The sequence below is a fragment of the Myotis yumanensis genome, unplaced genomic scaffold (assembly GCF_028538775.1).
Source record: "Myotis yumanensis isolate MYYU_CA2020_CCGP unplaced genomic scaffold, mMyoYum1.0.hap1 SCAF_10, whole genome shotgun sequence".
Taxonomy (NCBI): domain Eukaryota; kingdom Metazoa; phylum Chordata; class Mammalia; order Chiroptera; family Vespertilionidae; genus Myotis; species Myotis yumanensis.
Window position 1 is genome coordinate 43,679,469 of NW_027223761.1, and position 21,877 is coordinate 43,701,345.

Here is a 21,877-nt window from a genome sequence, read left to right on the forward strand (position 1 = left end):
GCGGTGGCAGCACTGGGACTTGGCCCCTGTCTGTGTCACACCAAAGCCCAACCCCAGTGGGATTCCAGACCCAGGCCAGGATCTGGACCTAAATGCAGACTGAACCTAACCCTCAGGGCCAGTCAGCTCAGCTCGTTACTGCCCTACCCAGGCTGAGGCCCACCCTGGCCCCCAAGACCCAGTTCCTCCTAAAACCAAATTCACTCTCCACCTGGGGCCAAGGCACATACATAGGAGGGCAGCCCACCTTCCAAGGGGTAGGACTTGGCCAGCTGGGGGTTAGCCAGACACAGAAGACTAAAATTTGAGTATGAACTCCCCCTCCCATGCCTCCTGCTTTCGACTCCCACCTTGGAACTCCAGTGCAGCCAGCAGAGGGTGCCACTGTTCCTGGTCCACCACCCCAGAGGCTGGCACGGGCTCAGCTCCCATGCAGACGACACTCATGCCTGTGATCCTGTGACCCAGCCCGGCAGAGCTCAGCCCAGCTTACTGGGGCCTTGTGCTGTGCCCCTAGGATGAAGGGCAGGTTTTCTCTGGGCTCACTGCGCTATGAAAGGTTCAAGGAGATGGCTTCTGAGGTCCCTGAGCTCAGAGATTGTAATGCTATGATTCTGTGGGTCCATCTGAGATGCCAAGAGTTTTAAAAGCCTGTGATTCTGAGAATGCTTTGTTCTCCGGTCTGTGGTTCTCCATTAAAAGCCAATCTAAACATCTTGTGGCCTCCACAGCTCCTTCCCTGTCTCCTCACTGTAGTGGCTAGATGCTCCCAGACTCTTGGGCAGGGTCCCCTCCACAGCCTGCTGTGGTTCGGGAGTCAGAGCTGGCAGTGAATAATCATTTGGCTCCCTCACAACCTGAATGTGTGGGGTCAGATGTGTGTAGGCCGTGGCTCCCGAAGACCTGACCCTATGTTGCTGCAGCCTGAGAGCCCAAAGCTGCCAACCAGCGTCCCCAGAACTACAGGAAGGACTACCTCAGCCTCTTCGTCCCTGATCTTTTCTCCTGACTCAGGTAACTGCTGCCCAGACTGCTCAGCCAGGTTAGGCGGTCACCATTTGCCACCCTAGTTTTCAGATGGGGGAACAGTAAGGGGAGGGATTTGACTAAAGCCTCCCAGAGAACTTGGTTGTGTAGACAGGCCTGGCACCTCTGCAGGGTGTCGGATTAATAGCCAGTGCTGCTTGACCAAAAAGCATATCCTATTCGGTCTGTTGAGTGGCACATGAACGCCAGAATTTGGAACCGGGGTATAGGAGTTCCTCTTACAAAGAAAACATTTGCAGGAATGGAAGGCGTCCTGGGGTGCTCTGGCCCCCTCACCAGGTCTCCAGCATGAATCTTTTCTGGGCTCCCTCTGTGAGCTTGAGTGTGGGATATGAGACCTGGGATCACTCCCACCCTGGGGGTCTCCATTGACATATGAGGAGGCTGGGGCTATGGCCCTGCCAGTGACCTGGAGCTCTTTCTGCCCTTCCCCCACCACCTGGGCATGGCCCAGCGAAATGGACACTTCGCCACCCCCTCCTCCCTCTGCACGTGTCCAGTTCTCCTCCTGGAGTCTCCTGGGCTCGGGAACTTGAACTTCCCTGCCTCCTCACCTCACAGGCTCAGGTCCTATGACTCAGTCTGTTCTGAATTCTTTAGCTCCCCAACAACCTACCCCAGCAGGTTGTTCCTCCATCTCTGTCTTGGGCTGTGATTATCCTGGTTCCAGCCAGGCCTCTGCCTGCAGCGGAAGGCCCTCCCTGCTGCCTGCATCCCCTCCCAGCTTCCAGCCTGCTGTCCTGGGAAGGTCCCTGGGATCTGAATGGCACCACGTGGGGGGGGGACTCTGGTCCTGGCCCACCATATCACACAGCTCCGGCGGCACAAGTCACAGAGCTCAGAATACGGCAGGAATAGTGCCCTGGCGATGGCATTCGGCAGGGGGGCAGCTTGGGTAAGGAAGGAGAGCAGTGTGTCACCTGTTCTGCAGGAAGGAAGGACTAACTATCCAGGCAGAGGGGTGGGGAGTGGAGACAGGAAAGGTCTCCTGGAGGAAGGAGATTTGGGCTGGGCCCTGAGGAATGTGCAGGAGCCCACCAGGTGGGCCTCCATCATAGATCCACTCTCACCAGGCCTGCACAAAGTGGGGTTCCTAGGGGCAGGCCTGGGCAAGGTGGGGTTCCTAGGGGCAGGCCTGCACAAAGTGGGGGTTCCTAGGGGCAGGTCTGGGCAAGGTGGGGTTCCTAGGGGCAGGCCTGGGCAAGGTGGGGTTCCTAGGGGCAGGCCTGGACAAAGTGGGGTTCCTAGGGGCAGGCCTGCACAAAGTGGGGTTCCTAGGGGCAGGCCTAGACAAGGTGGGGTTCCTAGAGGCAGGCCTGGGCAAGGTGGGGTTCCTAGGGGCAGGCCTGGACAAAGTGGGGGTTCCTAGGGGCAGGCCTGGGTAAGGTGGGGGTTCCTAGGGGCAGGCCTGGACAAAGTGGGGGTTCCTAGGGGCAGGCCTGGGTAAGGTGGGGTTCCTAGGGGCAGGCCTGGGCAAGGTGGGGTTCCTAGGGGCAGGCCTGGGCAAGGTGGGGTTCCTAGGGGCAGGCTGGGTAAGGTGGGAGTTCCTAGGGGGCAGGCCTGGACAAAGTGGGGTTCCTAGGGGCAGGCTGGGTAAGGTGGGGTTCCTAGGGGCAGGCCTGGACAAAGTGGGGGTTCCTAGGGGCAGGCCTGGGCAAGGTGGGGTTCCTAGGGACAGGCCTGGGTAAGGTGGGGTTCCTAAGGGCAGGCCTGGGTAAGGTGGGGTTCCTAGGGGCAGGCCTGGGTAAGGTGGGGTTCCTAGGGGCAGGCCTGGGCAAGGCAAAGTAGGCCGTTCCTCCCAGCTGCCAGCTTCCAGAAGCGCAGCGGTGGCCCCGTTGGCGGCAATCGTGGCCGAACCGGAGTAGCATCCAGGTGTCCCGTCTTTCTTGGCCCATTTTTGGTTGGCGCCCAGAAGGGGCCGATGCAGAGGCCTCTCCCCGCGCTGAGCCCCGCAGTTCCGGGGGATGCGAGAGAGGGCGACACCGAGCAGCGCGGGGACCAGGAGTTCCCCCGCCGCCCCAGGGGGCGGGCGCGTGAGCCGCTGCCTGACGTCGGGGGCGGGTCGGCGGCCGTGACGCGCGGGGTGGGCTGTGCCGAGTCCCCGCCGGGCCGGCGATTCATTCAAAAGGCGCGCAGCTGCGCGGCCGCCCGTGGGCTCGAGGAGCCGGGCGCTGGAGCTGCCGCGGGCGGCCAGGTAAGGAGGGTTCGCGCAGCCCCCCGGGCGCTGCCCCGCGGCCGGCCGGAGGGATGCGGACCCGAGCGGCGCCCGCTGCCTCCCCGGACCCCTGAGGAAGTTCGGCGGCGCGCGGACACCGCGGCCCCAGCCCGCGCCCCTCGCCGCCCGCCCCCGCATCCTGGGCCGGAGTCCCCGCGCCCAGACCCCCGCGTGACGGCAGGCTCGGCCCGCGCGGCGGGGCAGCAGCGGCGCGACTCGCTGGTTAAGGAGCCGGCGGGCCCGGAGACGCCCCCGGCCCAGCACACTTGGGCCGAGACCAGGACCAGGTGCGGCCCAATGGGGGGTCCGAACGGTGTCAGCCGGTGACGGGGGGTGACACGGCGCGGAGCGGCCCAGCCGGGCGCGCGAGCGGTCGGGCCACCGGCGGTGACGCGGGCCTGGCAGACACAGGCGCTCTGTGCGCGGTGCCAGGCGGAGTGCGCGGTGACCCCGCCGGGACCCCGGGCGCTGAGCACCGGCCTGAGCGCGGAGGGTGTGACGGGCGGGCAGGGCCGCTCGCTAACGTGAGTGTGAAGTAGGGGGGCCGGAGCCCCAAGTGCCTGCGGGACGCAGCCCTGCAATCGCTGGAGCCAACGGGCTTGTGGGTCAAGTAGGGTCCGTGCGGGTCTCCGCCTCGGGGCACCGAGAGGCGGAAAGAGGCGGGACCTCAAAACCGGCCGGCCATGGGGGGAGGGAGGAGGGGTGCCAGGCCACAGGGTCTCTCCTGGGCTGTCCTCAAGGGGGCGCCCCTAAGGAGCGCAGTTCGGGGAGGTGGGTGGACCCTTAGTGGTTCGCCCTGGCGCGGGAGAGGGGGCGCCCTGGCGAGGGAGAGGGGGCCCAGGCTGGGCCGCGTCCGGTGGGGGGACACCGCCTCAGGCTCCACCTCCCTGCGCGTCCCGAAGGCCCGCCGACGCGGCCCCCCTGGGCCCCGGAATTCCCCCTGGGCGCAGGCCCCGCGTCGCTCTCAGACCCCGCTCCCCCGGGCCTCAGTCTCCCCGTCTGGTCTGCGCACGGAGGTGCTGAGCTGTGAATCATCACTTTGGGATCCTCTGTTGTTTCTGGGTCACCCGCCTCGGTTCTCCCTTCCTCCCTTCAGGCAGAAAGACTGCAGTGGGGGCTGGGGGCACGGGGGCCAGGGGCTATACCTGGGCAGACGCTGGTGACGGAGTTGGAGGCTCCGCCTGAAATCCTGACCCACAGACGGTGCCTCCCCTGGCCCAGGCCTCCTTTCTCCGTGTCCTGCACGAGGAGCGGGCGTGGACTTGTGGCCCGTGAGCCCTGGGGAGCTGGAGCAGGGCCCCCACCCCACTGAGGGTCTGCCAGGCCCGCGCAGGTGGAATGGGAACCCGGCTCCCAGCCCCAGGGGGCGAGGGGCGCCTGCTGGAGGGTCTGGAAGCTCTGTCCGGCGCTGATCGCCTCTGGAAATGTTGGCTGCCTGCTGGTGGGGGCGCCGGCGGAGGACAGGCTGTGCGCAGCGCTTGGTGGAGCGCTCTTGTCGAATCCTCACGGTGGTTCTGAGATGCGGTGACTTTTTCAGAGAAGAAAACGGGCTCAGAGAAGTGACTTTCCCAAGACACACAGGGCCAGGACCGGAATTCAGGTCTTCTGCCCCTGAGGCCTGTGCGTGCCTGGGGAGGGCCACCCACCTTCCCAACACAGGCACACCTCAGAGATTGGGGGTCGCTCCCAGGCCACCGTAATGAAGCCAGCATCCCATTAAACGAGTCCTAATGCTTTTGCTGGTGGAGAGGCTTGTAAAAAAACAAAAACAAAAAGCACACACATACACACAACACCTGTGAGGCACAATAAAGGGAGGCTCCATAAAATGAGGTCTGCCTGTATCTGCTCACGGCTTCGCTGGGCTTTCTTCTCTTAAACCCAGGCTGGCGAGCATGGCCTTGCCAGGGTCTGCCACTGTGAGTTCCGAGTGTGGTGTGTGTTTACACACATCTGAAACTTTGGGGGTGGTTGGGTTATGTGGTCTTCCTGCTCTTCCTCCTCCTCCTGCCTCCCCACAACTCCCACTCGCCAGAAAGGCCTGTCTCCTGCCTTCTTCGGCCTGCAACTGGTCTGGGGACCAACCCACATAGCTCTGAAGAGTGTCAGGAGTCGGCAGCGCAGCCCAGGCTGCAGGTGGCAAAGATAATTGAGAGTCCCCATTGACCTTGACACTTACGAGGCCCTGTCCCCTTCTTCAGAGTTGCTCTAGGGTCACTTTCCCACATCCATCCACGTGCTGTGGTAGGAGCAGGCTGGGGTGACACTGAGCTTGTGCCCCACCCTCTCAGGGCCTCCACCTCCTCGTTTTTCCCAGAGGCCCCTGCTAGCTCTGACCATTGCTGCTGCCTGGCCGAGAGCTGGGGCTGGGGATCAGGGTGTCCCTCTGTCCTCTCTGGCATGGCTGGAGCTGTGCTTCTTGGGGCTGATCAGAATAGCTATCTTGGTCTCTTGGGGCCGAGCCTGAGTTATTTCCATCCCCAGCAATGAGGTGGAAATAGCTCAGGGCTCGGGAGCGGGAAGATGGGAAGGGTTAACCAAGGGTTAACCTCCTTTTCTGGCCTTAGCCCTGATGGAGGCCCCCCGTCCCACCCCACCGTGTTCCCTGCCCAAGCCAAACCTTTCTGGGAATTTGGGCCTCCCGGGATGATAGGAACGACAGTGAGGCCAGGCTAGGTGGCCCCAGCTGGGCTGGTGTGATAGTCTGCGTCTGGCCAAGGAGGGGAGGCTTCGAGGGGCAGGCAGCCCCCTGCCACTGCTCATAGGCCCAGCCGCATTTCACAGGGAGACTGAGGTTCGGAGAAGTGCAGAGACTTAACCGAGAACCTGACATTGTGGCTCTCACCTTCCAGGCAGGGCACCCACAGGAAGCAGGCCCGAGACACCGGCACAGAATCAGGGCTCCCCCTTCTAGTCCCATCTGGGCCTGCTGTCCTTGCTTAGACTCTGTACCGGCCTCTCCACCTCCACTTCCAGGTCCTCACACCGACAGAGCGACCGCCCTACGGCAACTCGTACCTTTTGCCTAAAAATACAGTCCAGACGCCATGTCCTGCCATCGAGTCATCCTTCCAAGGCCCTTTTGAATTTTACATCTTCCCCTTCACCTCCCCCACCAGATCTTGGCTCTACTCTGTCTTTGCTTTTGTCTCCTTTTTCTAGAGCCCTCCTGGCCGTTCAGGGTACAGCCCCAGCCCCTCACCCAGGAAGCCCTCCCAGCCCCGTGTGAGCCTCTCTTTATTGTGGTCCACTTGCCAGGTGTCCCCCTTCACCTCTGGGAACAGGCACAGGTGTGGGGAACTTTAAAAAAAAATTTTTTTTTTATTGATTTCAGAGAAGAAGGGAGAGAGAGAGAAAAACATCAATGATGAGAGAGAATCATTGATTGGCTGCCTCCTGCACACACACACACCCAGAGATCAAACCCCCAACCTGGGCATGTGCCCTTGACCGGAATTGAACCTGGGCCCCTTCAGTCTGTAGGCCGACGCTCTATCCACTGAACCAAACCGGCTAGGGCCAGGTGTGGGGCACTTATGGGACTGCATGTCTAACAACCCACCCTCTCCTGCTGCCCTGTCTGTGCTGGCCAGGCCTCTGAGGGTGTCCTGTGTGCTGGGGGTTGGGGTGAAGACTCAAGGCCACCCCTGAGGGTAGGAGCAGAGGAAACTCCCTGCTGAGGCCCTGCTGGGTGCCAGGCCCTGGGTGCAGGTATCCTCGAAGCAGCACTGACAGGGGAGCCCCCTCCTTCCCAAGCTACTTAGTGGGAGCTAAGACTCAGAATTGGGGACCAGCTCTAGTCTGAGTCACAGCCACTGGTGTGGAGTCTGGCACTCAAGCTCTCGCTCAGACCTCAGGTTGTCTGACGGTTCACTCATCTGTTTCCAAGAAGGAGCTGGTGGCTCCCAGGGAGGTTCGGGGAGGGAGTGTTGGTGGGGCTGGCTGTTCAGCACTTGGCCTGGCTGGGTGAGGCCAGACTCCCTGGGCTCTGGGGCCAGCCCTTCTTCCAGTTTTTCCTGAGATCAGCCAGTGGGACCCGCCGAGCCCCACCCCCGCTCAGGATTTGGGAACTAGGATGTGGTCTGGGGCCGAGGTCGGCACCCACTCGATGCTGAGCCCTTGGGTGCCTAGGCCAGGACTTACTGACACCAGTTGGGACTAGGGTAGCAGGGAAGACAGGAGGGAAGTGATGCTGAGTCCCTACTGTGTGCCCAGCCCTGGGATGAGGGTCTCACATCCTTAGCCTCATGCCCAGAGGGTCAGCAATCCCCTCCCGGGACAGGCAGGGAAAAGAAGGCCCAGAGAGGGGAAGGGACTTGCAAGACCTGGTGACACTGGGATCCTAACCTAGGCTGTCTGCTGGAAGGCCGGCACTCTTTCCTGGGCCACCCTGGGAAAGATGAGAGCTCTATAAATAACCTGCCCATGTGGCCCTGAGTGTGCCCTGACTACTTGGCACAGACGGAAAGGGATGGAGGGGCCTCCGCAGCCAGCTGGAGGCAGGGTCTGAGCATGTGGGTGGAGAGAGGAGGAAGGAGGGCACCCAGGAGGAGGGACGCGCGCTTGGAGCTGCACAGCCTCACTGTGAGCAGGAGCAGTGAGCTCAGGGAGGGACCCGGCCCTCCTGGGGACCCAGCCGCCTGCATGGACTTGCCTGCCTCCCTCCCTTGGGGGCCAAAGAGGCCAGGGGAGGGGAGGAAGGGCCCACCCTGACAGGGAAGGCTTCCTGCTGGAGGTGGTTCCTGGGCTGAGGTCTGATTGTAAAAAGAACCCCTGTTCCCCAGTGAACTCTGGGTCCTCCAGCCACCCCCAGAGGTCAGCTGAGCCGGCACAGTTGCCCAAAATTATAGAGGAAACTGAGGCTCGGAGACATGGGGCGGGTCCTGACTGTGGCTCAGCCAGCACCGAGCAGGTGCACATGGGACGGCATAGGGTCGGGAAATGGGCACCCGGGGTCTTCCTGGGGAGGCCACGGCGCCTCCACCCGGCTGCTGGGCTTGCTGTTGGGGTCCCTACAGCACCCTTGCCACTGGGTGACTGTGGAAGGTCTCTGTCCCCAGCAGCCTACGTCGGGAGGAGATGGAGAAGGGCGCAGGCTGGGGCTCGGTCTCCCCTCAGTCTCGCTCCCCCGCGGCCAGGTCGGCCAGGTGAGGGTGATGGAACAAGGCCAGTACTGAGCAGACTCGGGCTGCCCTGGCACATGAGTGGTTCGGTACCCGCTGTGTGGCCAGCGCGGGAGGCAAAGGTGGCTTCTCAGAGGAGGAGGTAGCCACAGCAGGACGGGAGTGCGGTGAGGTGCCCTCCAGCCCTCCCAGGCCCCTTGCCATCCTGTCCTGAGGGCCGAGCGAGACAGCCGGGTGGCCCAGCCTCCCTGCCTGGCCTGAGCAGGAAGCCCAGGGTGCTGAGTGACGGATGGTGGCAGAGCAGGACATGCAGGAGCAGCGGGAATGCCAGGCCTGGGTGGCGTGGCTGCTGCCCGCTCCCACTCCAGGGGAGGGGCTAACCCTTGTCTCCTTCGGCAGGAAGTGGTTACAGGGTCCTGTGCAGCCGCTCGGGCCTCGGTCTCCTCCTGTGTGATGCCTGGAACCCTGCCTCTGAGGGGTTCGGGAAATTCGGCTGGAAAGGGAGAGAGGTCTGCAGTAAATGCTGTTGGGGAGTCCCAGCTCTGCCCCAGAGACAACTTTCTCCGCCCAGGGAAGGGGCAGGGATAGCATCCGTACTGCACGCAGACCGACCGCAGCAGCTGGGTAGGCCTGGGCTGGCTGCCTCAGCCCTTTCCTTAGGCCAGTGGTTCTCAACCTTCTGGTCTTTTAAATACAGTTCCTCATGTTGTGGCCCAACCATAACATTATTTTCGTTGCTACTTCATAACTGTAATGTTGCTACTGTTATGCATCGTAATGTAAATGTCTGATATGCAGGATGGTCTTAGGTGACCCCTGTGAAAGGGTCGTTCGACCGCCAAAGGGGTCGCGACCCACAGGTTGAGAACCGCCCCTGAGGCCCTTCAGCCCCACCCGCCCACGTCACCCCACCAAGCCTCCCAGGCCTGCTGGCGGTTCTGAGGGGAGAAGCAGGCCGGCCCCGGGGTGGGCCAGGGAGCAGGGTTAGAGGCTAGCTAGCATGGCATGGAGTCCTCACCCCAGGGTTGTGAGTGGGGACCTCACGGCTGCCCAAGGCTGGGAAGGGGTGGGAATTGGGTGCCCTTCTCGCTGAGTGGCCCTAAGGCAGCCTCTGCAGGTCTCTGGGCCCCAGCCTGTCAGCAGCCCTAGGAGCTTCACCCTGGCACCTCTGCTCCCCCTCAACCCCCGCCCCCCCCCCCCCGCCCCCCAGAACTCCCAGCTTCCCTGCGCTTCCTCCTCCTCACAGCACCTTTCCCTAGAGCTGGGACAGAGGAGAGCAGAGCAGATGAGTACAGAAGCAGAGAAACCTCAGGTGCCCAGACTCCTGGGGAGGGGGCAGTGCCTTTTTCCCTGAGGCCCATCTGGGTGCCGGGTGACAGCCGCCGGCCTGGCCTCAGCCACCGGGTTGGTGGACGCCTGAGAACAGGTGCCGTGTGCCAGGCCCCGCGCTGGCTCCAGGGAAGGGGCCAGGAGTGAGGTGGGCAGCAGAGTCAGACAGACCTGGGCTCCACCTGCTCCACCCCTTCACACCCGTGTGATCGTACAAGCAGCCTCCATGGCCGCAGTCTACCCAGGTGTGCAAAGGGGTGCTCATCGCTCCTGTGAGGAGTGGAGGCAGCACCAGAGGAGGGCCTGGCTCCAGGGAACGAGGGCCGTTTACCTTCCTCGTGAGGATGGAGGATGGGAAGGAGGAGACGCCTAGCTGTCCTCGCCGCCGCCCACTGCGGGCACTGCCCTACTTCAGCCCCAGTTGCCAGGGAACCACCGGGCTCCTCGCTAACCTGGATTTCTCTGTTGATGGGCGGCCTTTGTCTTCCCGCCTCTGGTGCAGCTGCCGCTGAGGGGGCCGAGGGGACCGTATCCAGCTGTGTTTCCAGGCAACCCCAGCCTCGGAGGCTGCAGGGTGGTCCTCAGGCCCTCGAGCTGGGGAACAGAATCTCCCTGCCCCAGGTGGCACCTTCCTCACCTCCAGCTCCGTCCGGCTTCACTTGGCAGGGAGCCCTCTGAGGCACAGTTGTTCCATTCCTGTTCCTCCCCAGCTAACCCTCTAGGCTCCTGTAGGCCCTGGGCGGGGGGGTGGGGGGTGGAGGTTAGCACTTCCAGCTGGGCTTGGTGTGACCTGGGCCTTGCCTTCCCAGACCCTCCCCCTTCTGCACCTTCCCACCTCCCGGAGTCTCCCCACGGCCAGCCCGGCACCTCCTGTGTGCCAGAGTCTGTGCCAAGCATTACACGTCAGTAAGAGAGCCTCGTTTATACCTTACACCTGCCTGTCAGTGTGTGCTGTCCCCCCTCCACAATGTACACGTGGGCAAACTGAGGCACACCACTGCTCATTAAGAGCTAGCTTTGTTCTGGGTCTCGCGCTGAGTAGTGCACGTGAATTCCCTCATCAGCCCTCTGTGTGGTGGGGGAAGGTCCACGGCCATAGATCCAGCGAAGAACAAGCAAGTCAGGCTGGTTCCCCCCAAGTGAGCCCAGGGGCTCAGCTCCAGGTTCAGACCCCCAGCTGTGGGCTCCTTAGTCATCAGCCTGCTCCCTGGCCCTCCTATGAGCGCCTGTTCTAGGTTCAGCGCCTTCTCCCCGCACACCGGCCAGGCCTGTGCTGGGGAAGGGGATGGGTAAACAGGATGGTCGCACACAGGATGATTACTGCAGGAGGAAGTGCCTTTGAGCTGAGCTCTGAAGGAAGAGTAGGTGTTGGCCTGCTGACGGGAGGATGTTTCTGGGCAGAAGAAACAGCAGATACCAGCGCTGGGGTAAGAGAGGCGAGTGTGGGGCACTGACAGCCGAGCCGGAGCCGCTCAGAGCAGCTGGAGTGGGTAGGGCTGGGGCCGGACCTCAGACCAGACACCTAGGCTGCAGGTGGGGCTGAGCTGGAGGCCGGGGAGGTAGGTGGTGGTCTTGGGGTGGGCATGGGGCCCGGAGACCTTCAGGGTTTGGTGGCGATGACAAGGTGGCCGGGGTGAGGCTGGAGAGGGGCTGGGTGCCCTGACCCCGTGGCTTCAGTTCTGGGAAAGGGGAAGCTGCCTCGGCCTGGGCGGGGGCGCGGCTTCCTCTTTCTCTCTGGCCTCCGGGGCTGCGCCTCGCTGGTGCTCCCTGGCCTCAAGGGCCCTTGTCAGGGTGGCTTTGTTAGTTGACCTTCTTCCAGGGAATTTCTGGGTCTAAATGTTTGGGTATTTTTGGAGGGCAGGGCGGGGCCGAGTGTGAGGAAGCCCCTGCTCCTGGGAGCCTGTTGGGCAGAGGCCTCCTGCCCCATACGTGGGCTGGGGAGGGCTTTGTGGTGAATGAGACAGCGTCCCTGCCCAGCTGCTGTCTGGTGGGGGGGGCAAACAATAGATACGCAAGCAAACAAATGCTTAATTACCTGCCTGGGCAGGAGGTGCCTCCGGAAAGCAGGGCCTGGGGGGAGGAACTCCCACGACCTACTTTAGGCTCCTGTTACCTCATTTAAACCTCACGACAGCCAGCCAACAGCCGAGCCCTGGGAGGACACTGAGGCCCCTGGAGGTGAAGTAGGGGCCTGCGTCCCCAAGGGAGTTGGTGGGGCCCCGGCGAGGAGGCTCTGCTCTGGGAGGAGTGGCCTCCAAGCTCACTTCCTTCTCTGCCCCTGGGGCCCTGAGGGCTTCTCTGCCAGGGGCAGGGGGCAGGCGGGGAGGCCCCTGGCTGTGGGCACTGCTCTTCTCAGGGCCTCCGTCTGCCCTCCTGCCCCCTGTAGGAAGCCCTGGGAGGTGCAGGCTTTGGGAAGTCACCGACTGCTTGGCCTCCAGGACCAGCAGCGGGTGGGGATGGAGCCTTCCCAGACCCCCACCCAGCCCCGGGGCTTTGGTCTGAACTTGCTTTGTGATGGAGGTTCCAGGGCTCAGGGCTGAGATGCTGGAGTCCTGGTGGGAAGGGGGTGCTGAGGGGAGGCAGCTGGCTGGCGGCTGCCTGACTGGGCAGGCCCTTTGGGGGCTCAGTCTGGCTGAGTGTGGGGCTGGGGCGGCGGCTGTAAGCAGAGGCTTGGGGGCTAGACGGGGTAATTAGAAGGTACGTAATTGGAGGGCGGCAGGGCTCGAGGCGCTGCGTGTCTGTGAATGTGCCTAAGTGGGTCCTCGCTGGTTTAAGTCTGGGCCTTGGGACCCCCATTTTGCTCCCGGAAGCCTCAAGATCACAGCTCCCTGCCTGTCTGGAGATGAGCAGCTGCACAGCCCTCCCCATGGGCTCAGGTCACCCCTCAGGGGCCAGGGTGGGACAGGGGATGTGGCTGTTGTGCCTCTGACATTTCATTCCTGCCCCAGCCCTCTGAGCCCTCCCCAGGGGCATGGAGGGGTGCTGGGTCTGGTGACCGGGCAGGGCTTTGGGACCAGCCTGAGGACTTGGGGCGCATGGGCAGCCTATGGGTTAGAGCCTATGAAGACCGGGGGCCTGGGGGGCTCGGGGAGGTGGGTTTGAGCGGGAGCTGCCCGGGTGAAGGTTCACTGTGGGGCAGACACTAGAAAGGAAGACTTGTGACCGAGTGAGAGGGGGCGGGGCGGGCGGGGGAGAGGTCAGGGGATGTCTGTCGCCTGTTGGGTGCTGACTGCCAGGGTGCGGCCTTCACTCTACTCTGGCCCGACGTTCTGTCCCAGGTTTTCCCCTGAGCTGGCCTTGGGCCCGGAGCCATTGCCAGCGACCTGGAGAGTCCCTGGTGTGGCCGCTGCGCCTCCCCCTCCCCCTCCTGTGGTGTGACCCAGCCCCTGCCCAGCGAGGTCCGTGCTGGGCCAGGCCATTCAGTGAGGCCAGATCGTTTTCAAGTGGGAAGCCCTGGCCACCATAGGCTGAGGGGCCTCCCAAGGAGCTTGGGGCACCAGGCAGGGTCCCCTCAACCTGCTGGGGCCCTGGGGTAGGGACTGGGCTCTCCAGCGCCACCCCTCAGGGTCAGAGGCCCCACCTGACCAGCGGCGTTGGCCTGACACATATCGATCCCCTCCCCCTCCTGAGCCTGGAAGGGCTCCTTGGGAACTTCCTCCTTTTGCCACGATCCCTCTTGTCTGAGCCAGTCCTTCTGCTGTTCCCACCCTGCCCACAGGCCACCTCAGCCTCTCAGCCAGTGCCCGTTGCACGGGAATCTAGCCAGTTGGCCGTTGGTCAACCCTGTGGTGTGAATTCCCTGAGGACAGGACACTGTCCATCTCGCTCAGACTCATATTATTCCCTATGCCTGGCACACAGGAGGTGCCCAAGGGAGGAGGGAGGCTGAGCGCTGGGCACCATGACCACCCCCGGGACCTCCCCCAGGTCCTTGTGGGGAAGTCAGCTGCGGGTGGACAGTGGACACGAGAGGGCCAGGACTGTGGTGGAGTTGGGGGTACATGCAGGAGCTCTCGGGGCCTAACCCAGCTTTGGGGATAGGTGGTCTAGAGAAGCTTCTGGAGAGAGTCACCTGGTATTGGGCTCTGAAGGGTGGGAGGAAGGGCCTTCTTTGAGCAGGAACAGCAAGAGTGAAGGCAGCGAGCAGGAGAGGGGGCATGCGCGAGGCCTGCATGTTCTGAGGGGCAGGAGCCTGAGGAGGGGGGCGGGCTGTTGCAAGCTCTCTTACCCCCATCCGCAGGGATGCAATCACAGGCTTCCTTCCTCCCAGGCCCCCCTGCCCGTGCCCAGGGCACCTGGCTGTTTATGGAAGCCCGACCCCCTGGGAAGCCTCCTCCAGTCTGTGCTTCCCCGGGAGGCTGGCCCCGGACAGGACACCCCCGCTCTACTCAGGCTTGAGGGCTGAAGGGGGGTGGCAGTAAGTGTAGGCCCAGCCTCGCCAGAGCGCTGCCTGCCCGGCAGACCTCACACACTCCCCTCCAGTTGTCCTGGAAGCCGGCTGTTCTCTTCCTGAGCCTCCCCTCCGTCTGCCCTAGGCGGGGGACCACAGGGCCTGAGGAGGAAGCTGAGGATGAAGCTGAGCCCTCCATTGCACTGGCCGCTGTCCTGCTTCCTTGTGGTGAGTTGGGGATGGGATGTGGTGGGGACAGCAGAATCACCGAGCCCTGAGCCCTGAGCCCGGCCCTGCGAGGAGGTGGAGCGGAAAGGCTGCTCAGGACCCGTGCTGGGGTGCGCTTGGTTCTCGGCTCTTCCCGGGAGGCCGTCTGACCCTCGCACGGCCTCTTGGCCCACACTGACCTGCTGCTGGGAGCCAGGCCTGGGCCTGAGGAGGTCCCCAGAGCCTCCTACGTAACATTCCCTCTGCCCTTCAGGACGGATGGCTCTACTCTGCACCTGCCACCCCCAAAGCAAAACCAGAGGACCAGGTGGTCTCCCCACAGCACAGGGTTCAGGGCAGACAGTTGATACCTGGAAAGGGAAGCAGAGGGAGCTCCCAATGGAATGGCTGGGACACGAGTAGGGACGCTTCTCTTGGGACGTTCCCGCCCTGTGTGGCCTGTGTGGCCTGGGTGACGGGGAGGTCACGGAGGAGGATGTGGTGCTGGAGACTCAGCCAGGGGCCCAGAATAGGAAGTGCCAGCTGCAGCGTTGGCCCCAGGGATGATGCACAGAGGCCGGCTGTGCTGGGGGGCAAGGCAGCAGGAAGCAGGGCGGAACTTGAGAGGAATTCGGAAGCATCCCCCCTCGTCCTGGAGGACGGAAGAGGTGTGACTCAGAGGCTGGAGGTCCTGAGCGGCCTGGCCGGGGCTTTCCAGCATTTCCAGCACAGATGTGCTCTCTCCCTCCCTGGGCAGGTCCAGGACGAGCAGGCTCTACCTGCCGCGTGAGGGTGAGGTTAGAGAGGATCCCTGAGGCCTGGGGTCTTCAGTCCCCACTCCTGGGCATCAGGAGGCGGGTGGTGGAGAGACAGCCCAGAGGTGCCATGGCCCAGGGCTTTCTGCTCAGTGTGCCCTGCCCGTTGTTCTTCCAGCTGCTGCCCTGGCCTCTGGCTATGCCAACATCAACGACCCCTTGGCAGTGCCCACCCGGGGAGGAGCCCAACCTGGTGAGCTCGCCCTGCCCATCCGCCCCGTCCTAGGAAGACTCCTGAGGGCCAGGGACGGGCTTCCTGGCTTCGTTCTCACCCTTTCCCTCCCACAGGACCTGGGGCAGGGCACATTATGCAGGTCCTGCCCCCTGGGCACCTTCTCAGCTTCGTGGGGCTCTAGCCCATGCCAGTCCCACTCCCGCTGCAGCCTTCGAGGGAGGCTGGAGGCCCGGGCGGGCACAGTGACTCAAGACACACTATGTGGAGACTGCCGGCCTGGGTGAGCCATGGGGTGGGGCGTGGGAGTTCATGCCAGGTGACCAGGACTCTGGATCCTGGCCCCAGCCTCGCCCAGCCCCTGAGCGGGCCTCAGTCCTCCCATCTGTGAAATGGGAGGGTAAGGACCAGTGTGGGTGTCCAGTAGGAAGGAGTCCAGTCTCTTTGAGGAAAGTTCCGGGCCTCAGTGATGTCTCCCCCCGTAGGTGGTTTGCCCTTTCAGAGGTCCCCCGTGTCCCCTGTCAGCCGTGCTCCTGGACACCTCTGGGTCCTCGCGGTTGTTATGGTGAGTGGCACATGGGGCCTAGGGTATGTGTGGGAGGGGGTCTGGTGAGCTTGAGCCCAGGGACCCCCACAGTGTCCATCTAGGGCAGCAGGGTCCTCATTCCCTCAGCGCACGGGAAGGTGAACAGCCAGGGGGTGTCCAGCAGGACGTGGTCAGTTGTTCCACTGGCTCTCTGTTGGCCCAAGTCATTCTGAGTGGCAGAGGCCACCCAGCAGGAGGGCTCACATCCTGACCTGTCTGACCCCCATCCTCATCCCCTTAAACACACATGCAGATGAGTGTGAGCGCACATGCTTGTACACATACACACACGCACCTCCTCTCACCCGTCGGGGCAGCTAACTCATGGACCAGGTCATGGGGAGGCAGGACCCAGTGTCCCTGTGCCCAGGCACGCACACAGGTGCCATCTGCTTACCCTCTGGCCCAGCAGGAGGGGTGATGGGGGATGAGGTTCTGACCACCCTGCGGCCTGAAGAGGCCTTGCTCGCGCTGACTAATCAGATGGCCAAATAGGAGGGGCTGGGGGTGAGTTGGACCTTGTTTCCCCAGCATGGCAAGGCGTGGGCAGCTCCGAACACATCAGCGCCCACACACGTCCACGCACACCCACGTACACATCCATGCACACCCTGGCTCGGGCCCCGGTCCCACTGTGTGATTCTCTCTGCCTCTGTCTTGCCTCCATGCCTCTGTCCTCCGTGGTGCTCAGAGCGGAGAAGGCGGACCCGGCGTGGTGTGGCGGCGGCAGCAGGGGCCAGAGGCACCGGGGAGACTCGGCCGCCTGGGAACAGCACTCGGGCAGGCGGCCCTGAGGAGACGGCGGCCCCGTACGCAGTTATCGCCATCGTGCCCATCTTCTGCCTCATGGGGCTGCTGGGCATCCTGGTGTGTAACCTGCTCAAGCGGAAGGGCTACCACTGCACTGCCAACAAGGAAGTCGGGCCCGGCCCTGGAGGTGGAGGCAGCGGTGAGGCTGGCCCGGAGTTCTGGTGGGGAGGCCAGAGGGCACGGGCCGGCCCAGCTCAGCTTGGGGGCTGCCCGAGGGATCCTGCTTGGCCCGGAGGGTCTGACAGGGAGAGGCCTGCAGAGGGCAAGTCAGGAGGACTTCCTGGAGGTGCTGCATGTGCCACTGACAAGGTAGAAGGGAGGAGGAGGTGGCTCAAGGTGGTGACGGATAGAGCAGGTGAAGTGGCTGTAGTGGGATTCCCACTTTGGGTGCAGCCATGCCTGGCTGAAGGGGTCTGAACTCTTCAGGGCTACAGTGTGTGTGTGTTTCGAGGGTCTGACCTCCTACTCGATCCTCAAAGTGACCTCTGACCTCTGGCCCGAAGGGCAGCTGTCCTGGGCGGGCACCAGGCGAGGCTTGGGTTTCCAGGCTGTGGTTTGAGCTGTGAGTCCCGGACCAAAGGGAGACATGTGTTCCCCCACCCCCACCCCCACCCCAGGGCCCTCGGCCCCCTTGTCTCCTCCCCACACCCCACTCTACCCGAAGGCCAGGAGGGCATGTGCACACATATTGCCCATAGGAGCCTTGTGGCCAAGTTGAGATTGAAATGGCACCTCCTGTGCCAGTGCCTCAGGCTGCCTGGGCCTGGCCAGAGCCCTTCCCGACTCCTGATGATGAAGTCTGGGGTGTGGGGTAGAGGGCAGGATGGAGACCAGAGCTTTAGGCCTGGTAACTCAGGCCACCTCGCCTGGGACTCCCTTGTTTCCCCAGCTCAGGACTATCTTTAACTGCTGGCTGCTTTCGGTACAAGTCCTAGGTCAGTGATGGCGAACCTATGACACGCATGTCAGAGGTGACACGCGAACTCATTTTTTTGGTTGATTTTTCTTTGTTAAATGGCATTTAAATATATACAATAAATATCAAAAATATAAGTCTTTGTTTTACTATGGTTGCAAATATCAAAAAATTTCTATATGTGACACGGCACCAGAGTTAAGTTAGGGTCTTTCAAAATGCTGTCCTGGGAGCTGTTTGCTGCTGGCCCAGGATTGAGCACGTGGCCCATTTTCATGCCTTTGAGGCTTGGGCCCTAAGCTGGCCAAGCGCCCTCAGTTAGCTTATAGACAGGAGGGTGTGCGGGGAGGTAACAGGCCTGGAATTGGCAGTGTCTGCAGGAGTTGTTGGCTGAGGGGGGAGAGGGCAGGCCCCAGAAGCGCTGCCCCGACCCTCACTCTCTCTGCAGGAACGGTGGAGTTCAGATGGGCCTGACACTGCTAAGCACCGGGGCTTTGGGTACAGGGAGCAGAGATGCTGAGCAGTGAGGGTGATAATGGGCTTCTCAGAGCGGCAGCCTGGACGGGTTTGTAAACACCCAGGCTCGTAGCCCAGCGCCTAGGAAGGCTTGGTGCGCCCTCTGCTGCCACATGTTGGTATAGCTCCAGAGTCTGGGGTTCCACCCTCCTCACTTCCCCAGAATCACAGTCCTCCTCTTCTGACCCCAGGGAACAACCCCGCCTACGGGGCTGAAGACGCCAACGAGGACACCATCGGGGTCCTGGTGCGCCTGATCACGGAGAAGAAAGGTGAGGAGAAGGCCTGAGTATCCCTGTGCCCAGGAAAGGAGGGTCTCCTCTCAGAGCCTGCGAGGCAGCCTCAGGGGTCACCGGGCCAGCCTCCCCTCTCTGACCTGTGTGATGGATGGTGCTGTCCCCTTCCCCCACTATTCTTGCCTGATTGGGGAAGTGGGGGGTGGGGGGAGGAAAAGGCACGTGCCCCAGGCAGGAAGGGGATGGCAGGTAGGTCAGGGGATTGGTACTGAGACAGGGGGTCCTGGGGGAGTGCCCCTCATGGCCCAGAGCCGGGTTCTGACTTCAGCTGCCCACAGAGAACGCAGCGGCCCTGGAGGAGCTGCTGAAGGAGTATCACAGCAAACAGCTGGTACAAACCAGCCACCGGCCTGTGCCCAGGTGAGTGGGCAGGTGGTAAGGGGAGCCCATACCCAGCGAATCAGCCCACTTCCTGGGGACTCACCACCTGGGGATGCTCCCTCTCCTGTCACCCCAATACCCTTCACCACCTTCTGTGGTCTCCTGGTCCTGGTCTGCCCTCGTGACCACTGCCACCTGTGCCTTCCATAGGCTGCCGCCCGGACCCAGCATGCCGTACATCTGCCCACACTACCACCACCTCCACACTGTGCAGGGCCTGGCCTCGCTCTCTGGCGCCTGCTGCTCCCGTTGTAACCAGAAGTGGCCCGAGGTGCTGCTGTCCCCTGAAGCTGCGGCCGCTACCACGCCCACTCCCAGATATCTGCCCAACCCAGCCAGGGCGCCCAAGGCCGGGGCCAAGGCCGGACGCCAGGGCGAGATCACTATCTTGTCTGTGGGCAGGTGAGGTGGGCACAGACGAAGCAGGGTCAGGGAGAGACGACAGCCAGGGTGTGAGTGGGAGGCAGCAGGGCCCCAGGTTGAGCCCCAAAATACCTTGCCTGGTGAGGCCCCACCTCCCTTCCTGGCCTCAGGTGCCTCTGGGCAGTGGGGTGACCAGGGAGAAGTCAGGTCTGCTCAGCGATGCTCTCACATGGAGCCCTGGGTCCCTGAGGCAGGATCCTGGCTACTTGTCACACCTGGGGCCCCTCAGGCCAAGGGCCTGTCTACCTGCAAACTAGGGTTGGGGGCTCATCTGTGGATAAAAGGGTGTGGGAAGGGCTCAGGCTCTGACCAATGAACCTGCTGCCTTCTCTATGTTGGGGTTCTTCCTCTAATCGGGGGATGATTGCACCACCTCTCTTCACAGGTTCCGCGTGGCCCGAATTCCTGAGCAGCGGACAAATTCATGGGCCTCTGAGGTGAAGACCATCACGGAGGTCGGGCCCTCAGTGGGTGATTTCACTGACTCCCCACAAGCTGGCCACACCACTGAGCAGCGGGCACTACTGGGAAGTAGTGGAAGCCATACTAAGTGGCCAAAGCCGCCAGCAGAGAAGAAGGCCGAGGTGAGGGCCACAGAGAGGAAGTGTCTACCCTGCCTGCAGATGGGGCAGGGGTGGAGGTGCAGGGACCCCTGGGCAGGGGCCACTTTCCTGGAGCCTCAGCTCTGACCACTCGTTCCTGTCCCCCAGGAGAGCCGCTATGTGGTCCGGCTAAGTGAGAGCAACCTGGTCATCTGAGGGCACTGCAGCCCTGTCCTGGGAGGTTCCGAAGGCTTCCTGGAGGAGGTCGAGCTGCAGCTGGGCCTGCAAGGATCAAGAAGCAATGGCCCAGCAGTCAAAACGGCAAGGCTGGAGGTGGCAGTGTCTGCCCCAGCGAGGAGGCCGCGGCAGGCGCAGTACACAGGAGCAAGTTGAAAGCCCACCCGTCCCTGCCACCCAGTTCCTTCCCTGCAGGATGCCCCTGACCCTGTGCCCTGGTCAGATCCTGGGACCCGTAAGATCCTCTGTGCCACCAGGAGGCCAGGCCGTGATGGTGGGAGGGGCCCTCTGCTTGGCACCCCTGGCCCCACCCTTGGTAATTAGCCACCTCCTGCCTCTGTCCAGGGCCCCAGAGCAGATGTGCCTCCCCTCCTCTCCCGGCAGGACCTGTGAAGGGGAGGGGCAACAAAATGCCACGGGCGGGGAGTCTGAATCCCTGGGTTCTAATCCCTGGCAAGTCCCTGGCCATCTCTGGGTCCCCCTTTTTCTGACTGTGAAGTCTCAGTGCCCAGGGCCTCTCCAGCTCCCTGCGGGCTCTGGGCTGTGTCGTGGGTGCGAGCTTACCTCCTGGCCACCCCTCCCACTAGTAGCTTTATCTGGCCCCATTTTTGCTGCTTCCAGGGCCTCCGCCTTCAAGGCCCCCATGGGGCTGCCCATCCATGGCTCTGCCTCCAGAAGGGGCTTAATGCATGTGCCTGCCTCCAACCCTGCTGTTTTTATTTATTCAAATTGATAAAACAGACTTGACCTGGGTGGGGCCCAGCCACCCCCACGATATCAGGAGCTTTGGGGGAGGGTGTGTGACAGGCTCGAGAGGCACCTCTGCCTTAGGTGGTCTGTGTCCCTGTGGTGTTGGTGTGTCTGTCCCTTAGTGTGGGCAGTGCGGGCAACTGCCCCGCCCGTCTCCACCCTGGCTCAGCAACCTGGTTATTTATGTGGGCTGTGCAGGCACGGGCCCCACTGTTGCCCCATTTCTTATTTATTGAAACTGTGCTGTTGCCCTGTCCTTGCGTCTCCAGCCCCATCCATTTGTTGAATAAAAGGTGGGAGCGTTGTGTCATGAGGAGCTTCTTTTCCCTGTGCCTCTTCCCAGGTCATCAGTCCATTCCCTGAATCTGTCAGGCACTGTGTGTGGCACAGGCCATGCCCCTTCGAGGGGCCTTCTCATTGGCAGCCAGTGAAGTGGGGCCGGGGGAGGCCCCTCACCCCCTCTGGTTCTCACTGAAGTCCCTCGGGGCAGTGCCATCCAGCGGAATATAGTGTGTGTCATGTATGTAATTTAAATTTTTCTAATAGCCACATTTTAAAAAGTAAAAAAAAAAAAAAAAGGTGAGGTTAATTTTAATGATATCAATAATGCATTCTACTTAACCCAGTATACGTCTAAAATATTTTCATTTAATTATACAGTCATTATAAAAATTGTGAATGAGCCACTAATACTTTTGCTTTGAAAGCTGGTGTTTTACGCTTAAACCACATCTTATGAACCAGTGTATTTCAAAGGCTCCGATAGCCACCTGTGGCTAGTGGCTCTGTATTGGACACACAGCTCTAGAGGAAGTGGACCCTGGAAGACGAAGTGGTAAGACATCCTGGGAGCTGGGTAATGTGGAAGGGGCAGCATGCGCCACAGAGGCAACAGCGTATGCACAAGCCAGCCATCAACAGGAATGAGGAGCTGGAGAGGCTGGAAGTAGAACCATCTTGCCAGGTGTGGAGACCAGGTCGGGTGGGCATCAGAAGGCAGCCACGTGGGCTCTCGGACCCCAAGGAGCTCCTAAAGCATGTAGGAGGGGGAAGGGCACGGTCAGCCTGTTCTTGGCGGGTGGGGGAGCTGCAGGAGCGCAGGTTCCACAAGGAAGCTGTTGC

At 62.1% G+C, this 21,877-nt stretch overlaps 1 protein-coding gene across 2 annotated transcripts; it reads left to right on the forward strand.

Moving 5' to 3' along the window:
* The first annotated feature begins 3,163 nt into the window (after nt 1–3,163).
* Nucleotides 3,164–21,765, forward strand: RELT (RELT TNF receptor). Of its 2 annotated transcripts, none has more exons than XM_070426844.1 (11): nt 3,164–3,241; nt 14,250–14,332; nt 15,245–15,319; nt 15,415–15,581; nt 15,784–15,863; nt 16,576–16,833; nt 18,318–18,398; nt 18,701–18,782; nt 18,954–19,205; nt 19,612–19,810; nt 19,937–21,765. In XM_070426844.1, the coding sequence occupies exons 2-11, from the start codon at nt 14,285–14,287 to the stop codon at nt 19,982–19,984; spliced, it is 1,290 nt and encodes a 429-aa protein (XP_070282945.1). In that variant the 5' UTR covers nt 3,164–3,241; nt 14,250–14,284; the 3' UTR covers nt 19,985–21,765. The 2 variants fall into 2 exon arrangements, with proteins under 2 accessions (XP_070282945.1, XP_070282946.1); XM_070426845.1 differs by lacking the exon at nt 3,164–3,241 and adding an exon at nt 3,403–3,549.
* Nucleotides 21,766–21,877: the final 112 nt, after the last annotated feature.

Bases quoted from the DNA above. Each gene is read 5' to 3' on its own strand.
- RELT (XM_070426844.1), top strand. From the start codon at position 14,285: ATGAAGCTGAGCCCTCCATTGCACTGGCCGCTGTCCTGCTTCCTTGTG. The intron at 18,783-18,953 runs GTGAGTGGGCAG...TGCCTTCCATAG, and splicing joins AGCCACCGGCCTGTGCCCAG to GCTGCCGCCCGGACCCAGCA. The intron at 19,206-19,611 runs GTGAGGTGGGCA...CTCTCTTCACAG, and splicing joins ACTATCTTGTCTGTGGGCAG to GTTCCGCGTGGCCCGAATTC.